Source organism: Podarcis muralis, chromosome 8, assembly GCF_964188315.1.
Source record: "Podarcis muralis chromosome 8, rPodMur119.hap1.1, whole genome shotgun sequence".
NCBI classification, from domain to species: Eukaryota; Metazoa; Chordata; class Lepidosauria; order Squamata; family Lacertidae; genus Podarcis; species Podarcis muralis.
Genome location: NC_135662.1, coordinates 13,646,818 through 13,661,366, shown reverse-complemented (window position 1 = coordinate 13,661,366; position 14,549 = coordinate 13,646,818). Strand labels below are relative to the sequence as shown.

The window sequence follows — 14,549 nt, the reverse complement described above, 5'->3', positions numbered from 1 at the left end:
TTTTTCTTGTTTTCCTCCTCTAAAAACTAGGTTCGTCTTATGGAACAAAAGATATGGTAAACTGAAATGCATCTAACCTTGGTTTAGCAGGGGTCTCAGCTGTCAAAAGGTTCTAGTGCCGGCCACAAGAACCCTGTGGTTCTCAAAAGGTGTGCTGCGTCACACTGGTGTGGCAGGAAGGTTCAAGGATGATCAAAGCAGTTGTGTGCCTCACAATTGGTTTTCTGCATATGTTTAATCTGCCCAAAGGATAACCCCAAGTTAAGGAAACCATTTTGGATTATGCAAATATTCCAGAGCTCCTTATTTCAACATCATTCTTTTAATCGCTATACAAAAAAGTCATTCTATGTCCACAAATTGCTAAGAACATAAACCGAATGATTTTTGTACATAAAGGAATAGTGTACAACATTGCAGGTTAAAAGTACAAAATACACATATGCAATCATCAGCTGAGCAGGACGTCATGATTTTTAAATGGGGTTGCTTAAAAGGTTTAGTGTAGCTTGCTGTCTACCAGCTGCTTCAGACTACAACTCCCATCAGCCACTGGGAGCCGGCAGTCCAGAACAGCAGGAGGGCACCAGACTGGGGAAAGTTGGTTTAGTATCAGTTTATTATGTTAGATCAACGTAGGCATAAGTATGCTTCTGCAAAAGCTGCTTCTGAAGCGATGCGCTATTTTCCTCCTCTTCCTCCCATCTCCTCTTGCGTTCTTGTTTAGTGAATCCCTGAGCAGGCCTGTTGGTTTTCCTCTGGCGCTCACATAACTGTTCGAAACTCATCAAAAATGAAACTAGGCACATGGGCTTCAACTACCTGGAGGAAGAGAAGAACCCAAGACTGGTTTAAAAAACTCTCCAGGAAACAACTTCCGCAAAACAAATAGGACAAGGGCTAGGGATGCATTAGAAAATTAGAATAATTTCAAAGACAGCAAGGCAATGCATATTATGTGTTCCAAATCATTCTTCAAGAATGCAGGTAACGACACCATTTGGATGCAAGAAGGTTCATTTTTAATGTATTTTTAATCTTTGTTGGAAGCCGCCCAAAGTAGGTGGGGAAACCCAGCCAGATGGGCGGGGTATAAATAATAAATTGTTGTTGTTGTTGTTGTTATTATACACACGGATGTCCAATTTGCTTTTCCTTTTACTGAATGTGAAAGAAGACCTTCCTGATGCCTTTGTATCTTCTAAACTGGCCTGCGGCCTTTAGGTGTTCTGTGAACTTTGATTCAGCTGCCCTTCCAGTCAGTTGTTGCACAGGAATGGAGGGGGAGGATGCCATCTCGCCCTTTACCTCAGGCGGCAAAATGTCTTGGGGTCACCCAGTTCATACGTTCTACCTGGCTGATAAGGGACTACCCCGTCGTCAAGAGGTTACTTCTCAACTGGTTAAGGCCTACTCAATTCTCAATGGACAATTCCACACAGAATTCAAGTTACTGGATGTGTGCTGTTGGGGTTCTGAACTCCCCTCTGCCCTAGTGGTCAGGGATGATGGAGGTCCAAAGATTCTCAATCCCTGATCTCCTGCCCTTCTACCCGATTTTTCCCACCCGCAGCTGGAGATGCCATCAAGCTTCTGGGAATGTCTACATACAAAACAGATCAGATCAGAAGGATCTTTATTTGCATCAACCACGAGCCATAGCAATGAAGTACAATGTACTCATGCAAAACACATTCTCTGTGACCCATGTCTTGAAAGTCCAACTTGCACCAAGGTCTGATGCAAAGCACAAACGCAACCCAAAAGTCTGGATGCGCAGCAAAGAATTATTCCAGGGCTTTCTGTGTGCTTTCAATCTCCAAGCTGAAAAGCAAAACCTTTTATTTACTCACCCTTCGCGGCAACTTTGCATAACGAACATAATCTTCCAAAAAGAGCAGGGCACCTACAACATCGGCCGGCATTTCTGGGACCTTCTGGCTGTGGACAGGACACAAAACCAAAACCTTGATGGATCGTTCAGGAGCAACAGAGAGTATCATTAGGTGGTCACACTGTTGTGGACAAGGCATAGTTATCCTCATTTTATTTGTATGCTGCCTTTCCATAGTTCAAATCACTCTTGAGGCAGCTCACAACAGCGAGAGATTTACACAACCCCAAACAGAACAAAAGTAGTCGTGAAAAATAAAACGAAACACACCAAAAGGTACGCAAACATATCGAGCCGTTTCCCCATAAATCGTTAAGATGGATCTAAAAATAAATAAATAATTTTTAAAAATTAATAGCAATAACAGCAATAACCTCCACCCCCCCCAAAAAAAATTTCCTCAAAGAGTACCCCAGTCCATGAGTCTGTTCAGCAGCCTCAGCTTTTGTAGCTGGAGTCAATTCCTCCCAGGTCAGGTGGGAAAAGTCCTGTTGTTTTACAAAACCTAAAACAAACTGAAGTGTAGGCTTGCTGCGTAGCTCAAATGCCTATCTGGTCCAACATGCTGTTTCCCTATGGTGGTCAACACGAAGCCCACAAGCGTAAGAACAGCCCTGCTGAATCAGGTCAGTGGCCCACGTAGTCCGGCACGCTCCGTGTTCCATGTGACAACCCTTGAGATATTTGAAGATGGCTATCATATCTCATATCATACTTTGGCTACCTCATGAGAAGGGAAGACTCCCTGGAAAAGACCCTGATGTTGGGAAAGATTGAGGGCACAAGGAGAAGGGGACGACAGAGGACGAGAAGGTTGGACGGTGTTCTCGAAGCTACCAGCATGAGTTTGACCAAACTGCAGGAGGCAGTGGAAGACAGGAGTGCCTGGCGTGTTCTGGTCCATGGGGTATCTGGTGTGCGTGCAGAAGCCAGGCCCTGTGACCAGGACTGGGGCCTTCCTAAGTTTGTTCTGGAGAGGCAAGGCGCGGCCTCACAGGTGAGGTTGATTGGTAACTCACAGCACCTGGTGGCAAGAGCTGGGAAGGGATATAAGGTCAGCATTTCCCTTCAGCTCTTTGCCACAGCAACACGTTCCCTGCCTTGCTGCGTTTGGTTCCTTGACTCCTTGCGCCTCGAACCCTTGACTCGTGACTCCTTGCTTCCTGATCTTCAGACCCTTGACTTCCTGACTCCTTGCTCCCTGACCCTCGGACCCTTAGCTTCTTGACTCCAGGCTCTGACCCTCAGACTCCTGGCTTCTGGACCCCCATTCCTGCTCCCACCCTGCCATCTTGCCCCCAGTCCTGACATCCCCTGCCAGGACTTCGATCGCCCGTGAAGCGGACTGTGACATGGGGTCACGAAGAGTCGGATATGACTAAACAACAACAGCATCTCCTCACAGTCTCCTCTTTTCCAGTTCCTTCAACTGTTCCTCATCAGGTTTGGTTTCCAGACCCTAGATCATCTTGGTTGCCCTCCTCTGCGCTATTCTGCTTAAACACTTTAAAGCCTATCCTCCTCAGCCTTTATCCTACACAACAGTCAGGGCTAATGAAATAAGGCAACTTATGGAAATGCTACAGGACAGCCATCGTGGTTTGTGCCTTCCAGCTGTCTTTGTCTACAATTCCCATCTACCCCAGCCAAGCATGGCTAAGGGTCAGGGATGATGGGAGTTGTAGTCCAAATGCTGGGAGAGAACCACACTGGTTGGCCCTAGCTAAGCAGCAGGAGTACCTTGTGCACTGCTCCATCATTGACCGAACGAACTGGCCAATCAGGGCCAGAAACTGCTCGGTGTACCGCGAGTGAAACTGCTTCAGCAGAGTGAGCAAGCCCAGCACCAGAGGCGGCCAGTCAATGGGATCTGCCGGCTTCCTGCACACCATCCCTGAAGGAAAACAGAGAAAGAGGAGACATTTCTTAGGGATGGTGCACCCAAAAAAACCAGCCACCTTGTGGAGGCCGCTCCGAATTCTTCTCTCTGTGGGGGCTCACCCCTTGTGGGTCAGGGGGAAGCAGGTATTCGTTTCCTTGCTGTCAAAACCAACATGGGGGAAATCCCACTATCAGCTGGGCCAAAACAAATGGCTTGTTACTTGAAGACGGCCGTCGTGTGAAGCGATATAAAGATGGCACCTACGTGGAACCATTTGCATCCTCTGGTCATCCTCTGGTCATCTTGAAAAGGAAAACCATCCAGCAGGGCAGATAGCGGTAAGCTACTGGCAGGTGCCATTGGGACGTGGGTGGTGCTGTGGGTTAAACCACAGAGCCTAGAGCTTGCCAATCAGAAGGTTGGCAGTTTGAATCACCGCGACGGGGTGCCCTGCCCTGTGGAACGCCCTCCTACCAGATGTCAATGAAATAAACAACTGCCTGACTTTTATAAGACATCTGAAGGCAACCCTGTACAGTGGTACCTCTGGATACGAACAGGATCAGTTCAGGAGCCCCGTTCGCATCCTGAAGCGAACACAACCCACGTCTGTGCATGCGCGGGTTGCGATTCACCACTTCTGCGCATGACGTCATTTTGACCATCTGTGCATGCGCAAGCAGCGAAACCCAGAAGTAACGCGTTCAGTTACTTTCGGGTCACCGCAGAGCGCAACCCGAAAATGCTCAACCTGAAGCAACTTCAACCTGAGGTATGACTGTATAGGGATGTTTTCAATATGCAATGTTCCATTGCATTTTTATATACAGTGGTACCTCGGGTTAAGTACTTAATTCGTTCTGGAGGTCCGTTCTTAACCTGAAACTGTTCTTAACCTGAAGCACCACTTTAGCTAATGGAGCCTCCTGCTACCGCCGTGCCGCTGGAGCACAATTTCTGTTCTCATCCTGAAGCAAAGTTCTTAATCTGAAGCACTATTTCTGGGTTAGCGGAGTCTGTAACCTGAAGTGTATGTAACTTGAGGTACCACTGTATTCTGTTGGGAGCAACCCAGAGTGGCTTGAGGAACCCAGTCAGATGTGTGGGATACAAGAAGCAAATCATTATTATTATCTTTGAGTGGGTCGGTGGGTGGGTGAAAGATTTCTTCCTGTAAGCCTCTGTCAAAAAGTGTAAGCAAAACAGATCTAGATGCTCCAATGGCCTGACTCGATAAGAGGCAGCTTCCTGGCTCCCCCCCCTTCCTTTTTAAAATAAGGGTGCCCTAAAGTAAATCAGTAAGTGTATCTTCTGAAAATGTGGATCAATTAAAGCTGCGAAGCAATTATTCGGAGGTCCTCGCAACCTTTCCAATGGTGCCCTAAGAAGAAAATTACGCAGCTCAAAGCAAGCAGGTTCATTTACAGGTGGACATAATGAACAACAAAGGGAATTCGGTTATACTTGCAAGCTTGCCGAAGTTAAAATGAAAGCTCTTTGTGAGTTGTCCACGCTTACAGTCTTAGCTCATGAAAAAACAAGGGGATGAGCAGAGGGAAAAAAGAGTTATACTATACCTAGGTTTTTACTGTACTGAAGTTTCGGCAACTGGGAAATCAGAAAGAGAAAGTTCACGATGGGAAAATACGGCAATCGTTTTGTAGTTATGTAGATCTAGAAAGGAAATTAAAAAAAGATGGGAGGAAGGGGAAGACATTAATATTATTTATTTTATTAGGATTTTTGTATTACCGACCCTACAGTTTAAAGAAGCCACGACTCTTTGAAGTGGTATCATAGTGCTCTAACTGCATGGTGTGTATGTGGCCATAAACTCACAAAGTTCAAAAATATGATTATTATTTTTAATGCACTACAACTAACAGTTAACAACACTCACATTCACATGTTAAGTTCCATTTCATGTTAAGTCCCATACTCACGTTAGAATATTTACAACTAGCAAAACTGATGGGAAGAGTTAGAGGAGTATTGAACCAGAAAATATTTGGAGAATGGAGAATATTTAAGGATTATATAAGATCATATTGTACCAACCACACCATATTAGCAGAACTTGAGTGATACTTGTAAACACAACAAATACCGTTTGTGGAGTAGATGGGGACAATATTAAAGAATATAAAACTGTGCGGGGAAAAGCAACGACAGTATATACAGTACAATGATTGGAAGACTCGTTTGTGGTCTTTTTTATTTAAGTGTTTATTTAAGTATTAATTAGGAAGGTTAAGTATTTTTTTATGCACATAAATCTGTTTTATCTTCTTTCTTTTTGAAGTATTTTCTTTTTTCTTAATTGTTTTTTCTTTATTTTTCTTTTTGTAGTATGAGATTGAAAATTCTTTGTATATGTGTGTAATTTAAATTAATAAAAATTATTATTTATTTGTTAAAAAAAAGTTCCATTTAGACTACATAAACAATGAGACCCACACTCTGAATGCTGGAAGTGAGAGGGAATGATTCTCTCATGAAAGGAAAACCACATCACCTTATTCAGCGGGGTGTGAATTCCGGCTGCCTCCAGGTAGGCTGTGATCTCATACAGAAGAGTGTTATCTTCTTTAGGGTAAGGCAATGAGGGATCCTGGTAATGGGCCTCTATGTCAGCCAGGATTGCTCTAGAAGGGCAACAGGAAGAGAGAGCCGCTCTCAATAACCATCACTCACAAAGGCGAGCTGTGGAGGCGAGATCGCAGCACACACAAGCGTAGTACCCATCATCCTAAAAACTCAAGATTCTAGTCCTCAGTGTTTGAAAATGTGCAAACGAAGCCTTCCTAAAGTCTCACCAGCTTGGGTGGGGCGGAGGCAAGGCAACAGGGAAACAAGAGTCAGCCAAGGAAAGGGTTTCATTGACAACACAAATGCTATTTTGAACACCCACCCACCCAAGAACAGGCAGAGAAGCAGTTATGCCAAATACGTGAAACATCAAATTACTTTCCATAAACAGGTGAGGTCTTCTTTTTTGATCATTTAAGGTTATATTTTTAACCAGAAAAAAGTCTTTTTTTGGTTTGCAATTAAAAATGGGAACCTCTGAATCAGAATGTTCTCTTTCAATAGGGACGCCTTTCCCACAATCCACAGCCTTATGGTTTAGAGTATTTTTTTATTCTTCAATGGATTTTAACCAAATTTTATATGGGGAAAGAGAGAGCAGCCCAAGATATTTTGCTGCCTCAAATTAGCCTTTCCCCCACACTACCCAGCTAGGACCAGCACTTAAAAAACTCTAGTTTTTAATATTAGCCTTATTCCATCCTCCCCTCACTGTAACCTGTCTTGAGATGCCGTTGGATCTTCAAAACAAGTAAGAGTCTTTTCAATGATACTGAATATAGACCTTGCAAAAGGTTCTGGCTACAAAAATTGGGTGGAGATTGCATCTCACCCAGAATATCTTGGGCTGACACCCTTTCCCCGATTCACAGGACGTGGGATGCAAAGAAATCTCCAATGGGTTTTGGGTCTATGAAACTGTGACCTGGTGTCCCCCCCCCCCCCAGCCCTTGTTCCATCCCAAAATGCAGTGCATTCTGAATGCAACCATTTTTGCCTGTAAAATGGAACTGGCCATTATCATCCTGGCAACACCAGCCAGTGATCCTCAAGGAGCTTTGATTCTTACTCATTAAGGTTCTCCAATGCAGCTGCTAAATGCTTGGAGTCGAATCTGCAGGAATAGTTAAGTTCGTTGGCGATCTGCCGTCTCAGAATTTGCATCTGGCCAACCTGGGGAAGGAGGGAAAGAAAGAAAGAAAGAAAGAAAGAAAGAAAGAAAGAAAGAAAGAAAGAAAGAAAGAAAGGAAGGAAGGAAGGAAGGAAGGAAGGAAGGAAGGAAGAAAGAAAGCAAGCTCATCACAAGGAAGAAGTGAAAAACAAACTTCATTGCAGCAAACACCTTGTCTTTCCAAAGTAGGGTTTACCAAGCACCAGTTAAAAGGGGTGAGGTTATCAGGGGTCAGCAAACTTTTTCAGCAGGGGTCCCTCAGACTTTGTGGGGGGGCCGGACTATATTTTTTTTGGGGGGGGGGAATGGACGAATTCCTATGCCCCATGAATAAAGCAGTTTTCATGTAAATTCAAGTGTAGGAGTGCAAATATCCAGAGTGTGGAGTCAGGTGGGATTACTATGAGGAATTATAAAATATGCATCAAGCCATTGTGTCCACGATGAATGCATTGTGTTGACTGGGTTTGATACATTGGCAATCATTTCTGATCAAATCCCACAACCCTCTGCATCTCTGGCCATTTCCTCTACTGTCCATTTCTCTTGCTTGACAAGTCACATACACAGCCCAGTTGCCAGTTTGCTTCGCCAGGCAGGCATCCTGGGCCATCAAAGATAGTGGGCAAGCTTCTTTGATGTAGCTTTTCTGATATGTTAATCTTAGGGCCAGGAAACAGATCTCACCTGAAGGTGATAATGATCGCTGCCTTCCTGGCCATCCTCCTTATCATGTATATTGCCTGTTTATCACCTCCGGGGTTGCCAGACGCACTCCTTTGTAGTTCTGTTCTTTGTTTACCCCAGAAATATGTGTGCTTAATTAGTTCTGGTAGTTTAACTTTGTCTCCACATGGGGTTTGTTGAAATGCTCAGAAGAAATTTGATTGGTTCTTACAAACACTCGGTAAAAAGTTCTTTTGTGAATAAAACGACCTAGGCCAGGGGGTGGAGAGACAGATTATTATACGCACTCTTCCCAGAGTCTTGCTGGTTCAAGCCTCTGGGTGTATTCTTATTAATCACAGTTCAATCCTTCCTTTACTTTGAGAACGCCTCATACAACTTGTCCAGCAGTACCATTCTTATTAAGTTTCTTATGCAGTACACAGTACAGAAGCAATACATTTATTTATGCACCGTCAATTCAAATACCTTCTCCACAGATTATTGCGCCGTGGATGGAATAAAAATATCTTGTGTCTCATTTGTAAAGATTTGAAGCCAAGCCTTTGAAGTGCCTTTAATTACCCTTCTATGGTGAGTAAGGAATTCCGACAGCCACATTCCAAACATTACCTAGCCAGATTCCAGTGGGGATTTCTACAGATTGTTTCCAGTATTGCTAATCAGGCTGCTGATTAACAGAAAAAACGAAAGTCTCTGCATTTAAGGTTATTGTTTAGATTTGATAACAAGAGGTGAATTGGGTGGAAGAGACAGTTGCATAATTTTGGAAGTAATGTGGAACACCTTTTCCCAAAAGGAGCATAGCTACGTGCAACTCCACCATGCATGAAGATAATAATATTATTATAATAATTTATTTATACCCCGCCCATCTGGCTGGGTTTCCCCAGCCACTCTGGGCTGCTCCCAACCGAATATTAAAAACACAGTACAGCATTAAACATTAAAAGCTTCCCTAAACAGGGCTGCCTTCAGATGTCTTTTAAAAGTAAGATAGTTGCTTCTTGCCTTGACATCTGATGGGAAGGAGTTCCACAGGGCGGGCGCCACTACCGAGAAGGCCCTCTGCCTGGTTCCCTGTAACCTCACTTCTCACAGTGAGGGAACCACCAGAAGGCCCTCGGAGCTGGACCTCAGTGTCTGGGTTGAATGATGGTGAGGCGTTCTCAAAGTAAGAACAACAAACAAACCCCACATGGGGACAAAGTTAAACTACCAAAACTAATTAAGCACGCATATTTCTGGGGTAAACAAAACAGAACTACAAAGGAGTGTATCCAGCAACTCCGGAGATCATAAACAAGCAATATACATAAGAAGGATGGCAAGGAGATAGGCATCTTTATCACCTTCCTGTGAAACTATTTCCAGGCCCTAAGATCAACATCCTGAGATTAACCTATGGAAAGGCTACTTCAAAGAAGCTGCCCATTATCTTTCACAGCACAGGATGCATGATGCAGCACCTGGCACCTGGCTGTCTACGTGACTTGTCAAGCAAGAGAAGTGGAACAGGGATGCAGAGGTGTGGATTGATCAAACATCCTATCACAATAGTTTAAACCCAGTCAACGCAATGCTTTCATTGCTGACACAGATGGCTTACTCTGTTATAATTACTCATAGCCATCCCACCTGATCACTACATGATGGGGGTGGAGATGAGGAGATTTCACCCCTCCCATTGCAAGAATCTGCTGATTTTCCAGAGAGGAGGGGGCGGATTGTGCTTGCTACTTATTCCGCTCCAGCCTCACTTCAAAGAGGGAGACTGAGTGTTATCTCTGTGTAGATAAGGTCACTGCAGAAAGCAGCTGTAACACTCAGTGCAGTCCAGCGTCTCCATTTGTATATAGTTTGTATAGTACAGTAGCTGCAGTGAATAAAAGAAGATATTCTTCAGTGCTGTCATCCGAGTGATTTATGCTCTGCTGTGCTCTGCTGTGCACGACTGTCTTCTGGAAGTGAGTTTGGTGCTCACAGCTCTGAGTTGTGAGTCCACAGCACTTAGACCTGTTCCTGTAGAACAGTGTTTCCCAACCGGTGTTCCGCGGCACATTAGTGTGCCGCGGAACGTTGCCTTGTGTTCCGTGGGAGGGAGGCGGGCGACTCGGGCGGCGGGGGGCGGGGCGGCGGCGGCGGGCGCGCGCGGGGCGGCGGGCGGGCTCCCTCCCGCATCCCATCGCCGCTCGCTTCGGCCGGCCTACTGGAGTGAGCGGCGATGGGATGTGGGGGGGGGGGGGCTCGCTCGCCGCCCCGCGCGTGCTCGCCGCCGCCGCCCCGCCTCTCGCCGCCCGGGTCGCCCGCCTCCCTCCCACGGCACACCAGCCTACCTCCGTGTGCCTTTGCCCAAAAAAGGTTGGGAAACACTGCTGTAGAAGAAGGTCTCTGGAAGTGCTACCCCAGCTCGCCTGGCCCAGTTGGGGCTGAAGTGGTTGAGCCCAGTCGGTGGCACTGGCTCAAAGGCGAAGCTGACTGGAGATGCTCCTTCAGGTATCCAGGACCGAGGCTATTTAGGGGTTTAAAGGACCAACACTTTGAATTGTACTCGGAAAAGTACTGGGAGCCAATGCAGGTCTCTCAGGACCAGTGTTATATGAGCCTCTCTCCCTGCAGCCTTTCCAGCAAGCCCCATTTTGGTCTTCTGCTGCAGCATCGCAGCCAAACAAGAACCAAAGGCTCATCTAACATACCATCCTGCTTGCACAGAGGCCAACCAGGTGCAGACAGTCCCAAGCACAACAACCGAGGGCCCTGTAGCTAGACATGTTCATGGCTGCTTTAGTTTTTGCAACAAGCAAACAAACCCATGCAATTAGAAATAATCCTATAGATTAGGAGAAGGTGGGGGTGGGGAAGACTTTGAAGAGCTTGGGCGACGGCTGGCAAAATGCTGGGAGAATATGTAGAGTGGTCAAGACAGGGAGAACATCGGGCCTTACCCCACCTGTAATGAACATTATTACAAAAGTACCTTCATAATCGCATCGAGGTAGGCAGGCCATATCCTCTGCGTTTTGGTGACTGCTGTGGAATACACCTTGACACAATTGGCTGCAATAAAGAAAACAGGGAGGGGGAAAAACACAAAGTCCTATCAATAAAAAACTCCATGTTTTTATTAGGCTGCGTACAGGTTCCATAGGGACGCGGGTGGCGCTGTGGGTTAAACCACAGAGCCTAAGACTTGCCGATCAGAAGGTCGGCAGTTTGAATCCCCGTGACGGGGTGAGCTCCCGTTGCTCGATCCCAGCTCCTGCCAACCTAGCAGTTCGAAAGCACATCAAAGTGCAAGTAGATAAATAGGTACCGCTCCAGCGGGAAGGTAAACAGCGTTCCGTGCGCTGCTCTGGTTCACCAGAAGCGGCTTAGTCATGCTGGCCACATGACCCGGAAGCTGTACGCCGGCTCCCTCAGCCAATAAAGCAAGATGAGCGCCGCAACCCCAGAGTCGGCCACGCCTGGACCTAAAGATCAGGGGTCTCTTTACCTTTTTACAGGTTCCATGCTACTCAGAATCCACCTTAAGGGTTGGCATTGCAAATTGTGCTTCCTCCCTTCCTACATGGAATCACACGGACCACGGTATCTGTAGCCTGGAAAACTGTGACGCTTATGCCCCTGCCCCCTTGTGCATCTCCCATCATGTCAAAAGGTGATAAACAGTAAGATAAATACATACAGTGGTACCTTGGTTTACGAACAGCCCAGTTCACGAACACCTTGGAACCCGAACACTGCAAACCCGGAAGAAGGGGTTCCGGTTTTCGAACTTCGCCCCAGAAGCCGAACGTGCTCCCGTTTTCACTGTTGTGCAGCAAATTTGAGTCCCCCGCATAGTAATTAAGCCTCGTTTGCATCCCCTCCCCATTTTATATTAAGCCAGGCATAGGCAAACTCGCCCTCCAGATGTTTTTGGGACTACAACTCCCATCATGCCTAGCTAATGGGACCAGTGGTCAGGGATGATGGGAACTGTAGTTTCAAAACATCTGGAGGGCCGAGTTTGCCTATGCCTGTTTTAAGCCTTTTCCCTCCCGCTTCTGCCCTTGCCCCGCTCGTTTGAGTCCCCCCATATCGTTAATTAAAGCCTTCCGTTTCAACAGTGTTCTGAGGTGATATTTGGTGTTTGCTATTTTTTTGAATTTTTGTTTGTGTGACTTGTTTTCATTTTTGTGAATGGCTTGTTTTTAGTTTAATGACTATCAGCCAGGTAAGAAAAAAATATTTTTAATTTTCATCATCTACAATACTGTCTTATTTATCTTATAGTACAGAACATTGTTTAGTGTTTTCATTTTCTGGATCAATGGTCTTGTTAGATAGTAAGATCCATGTTAAATTGCTGTTTTAGGGGTTGTTTTACATTGTCTGGAATGGATTAATCCATTTTTCACTATTTTCTATGGGAAAGCTCGCCTTGGTTTAAGAACGCTTTGGTTTAAGAACAGACTTCTGGTTTAAGAACGGACTTCCGAAACGGATTAATTTCATAAACCGAGGTACCACTGTATATAGATAGGATACCATCCCCTGCAGTTTTATCTTCCAACTCCTGAATGCAGTGGTTCCTGTGGCCTACAAGCTTCATTTAGGTGGTCTGTGGAGTTTGCATTAAATATCCACACTGGCTTTTAGCAGTACTTTTGTTGCTTTTTTCCTTTCCTTTTGCATGTATTTCATTTTATTCTATTGCAGTTTGAGCAGCATTCAATAAAATGTATGCAATAAAATGTAATATATAAGAAACGAAAGAAGAAATAAAGCTACCGTTGAAAATCGTGCGGCAACTAGCGCAGCTCATTCCAATGGCTGCAACAGGAAGAAAAAACATTTAGCAGACCAGCAGAAGCCTCAGCAGTTTCCCAGTGGTCTGTGGGGCAAAGAGGCCTGAAGGTCAGAGCCTGATAATTTTCATCACCCCCTTGCAGTAGAATGGCAGCCCACCCGCAAACCTCCTGAAAACTCAAGCGATTCATCGTTTGAGAATCTGTTTTCTAGCCTGGAACTCTGGTGGAAAGGATTCTTACCCACAATTCCCTTCAAAGGGTTGACAGCGTTTGTGAGAGATTTCAAGGCATCGTGTACGCCTTTGTCGCGTAGCACCGTCTTCTGAAACATGCTGAGGAAATTCTAAAGCAAAACAAAAGGAACAATTAAGGCCACGGCTGGCGATCACCTTTGGAGCAAGTCCGCCACTGAAGCGTGTGCATGAGAAAGCAATTTATATTAGTACCAGTCGCAAATTTAAATAGTAATAAGAAGCTGCAAAGACGCAAACAAGTTCTGCCTTCCGTTTCTCAGAGCAGAGGCCCTAGAAAACCTAAACCTCGGTCCTCCACTCTGCAAAATGGGGATAATAGTGACTTATTCTCCTAGTGGTGCTGGATTTAGGGCGCTGCAGGCGGTTCTCTCACACAGGGCGCTGAGCTGAGAGGGCGCAAAATTGAGAAGATCCATAACTGAAAAAAGATCCCTTTGAGGGTGCCAAATTTTGGGCGCCATTTTACGAAAGATTACCAAAGGCCGTCCCTGCTCCTAGGTCTACTTCATGGGCAAATGAAACCAATGTTCCAGAAAGCGCCTATAGCTTGAGGGCATGATCCGTCCTCTCCCACCATTGCAACTTTGGGCACCTGGTCCTTAGCTGGAAGGGGATTCAGACAGATAATTTATTACGGTCAAAGACCAGCTCACATAACATACCATAACACAATTAAAAACAGCATTAGATAAACGATAAAATATACAATCAGAGCAGATTGCCGCAATAGCTCATGAGTTAAAATTGAGATATATACATACACCTGTACAACTGAGATTTGGGCTACCATAAAAAATTGACCCTGAGGCGCCCCAAAGGGCAACTTCAGCATTTCCCTATTAAGCTATTTTATTTGAAAGGATGATCTGTGCCTAGAAATCTGGGCGCAGAATCTGGCTACCAGCCAGGTCGTCTTATGATCTTTGCCTAAGAGGAGAGAATTAAGTTTAGACTTGTCTGAAAGATCGGCGAGCCTCTTCAGCAAAGGATCAATGGTGTCTTTACGGATCTCAACATAAAAGGGACATCTAAAAATATATATGTTTGGGGCTTCCTATTTCCCCTAATGGTCAGGTGCAAAGTCTCTGTTCATACGGGACCCTTCTATAGGAGCCTTCCAGAACCGGTGAGGGCAAGGCTGAACTACTAGCAAGATTAAAAGCCCTTCTTGCATTTCTGGGTGTGGGGGAATAGAGATATGCTGCTGGAGCGGCTGGAAGGAGATTCAATTTCCGTGCCTCCTCCCTCAAATTGACAGATCCAACAACTCTGGCTACGC

The 14,549-nt window shown here is 45.4% G+C and overlaps 1 protein-coding gene across 2 annotated transcripts in view; it reads right to left on the bottom strand.

Moving 5' to 3' along the window:
* Positions 1 to 303: 303 nt before the first annotated feature.
* Positions 304 to 14,549, bottom strand: part of WASHC5 (WASH complex subunit 5) — a 45,339-nt gene continuing 31,093 nt past the window's right edge. For both annotated transcript variants that reach the window (XM_028736161.2, XM_028736162.2), the window contains 8 exons: positions 13,257 to 13,359; positions 11,201 to 11,280; positions 7,435 to 7,538; positions 6,292 to 6,421; positions 5,354 to 5,450; positions 3,635 to 3,788; positions 1,854 to 1,941; positions 304 to 822 (listed from right to left, as the gene is read on the bottom strand). In XM_028736161.2, coding sequence (XP_028591994.2) covers positions 766 to 822; positions 1,854 to 1,941; positions 3,635 to 3,788; positions 5,354 to 5,450; positions 6,292 to 6,421; positions 7,435 to 7,538; positions 11,201 to 11,280; positions 13,257 to 13,359 — 813 coding nt within the window. In that variant the 3' untranslated portion in view covers positions 304 to 765. The remainder of the gene's footprint in view (positions 823 to 1,853; positions 1,942 to 3,634; positions 3,789 to 5,353; positions 5,451 to 6,291; positions 6,422 to 7,434; positions 7,539 to 11,200; positions 11,281 to 13,256; positions 13,360 to 14,549) is intronic.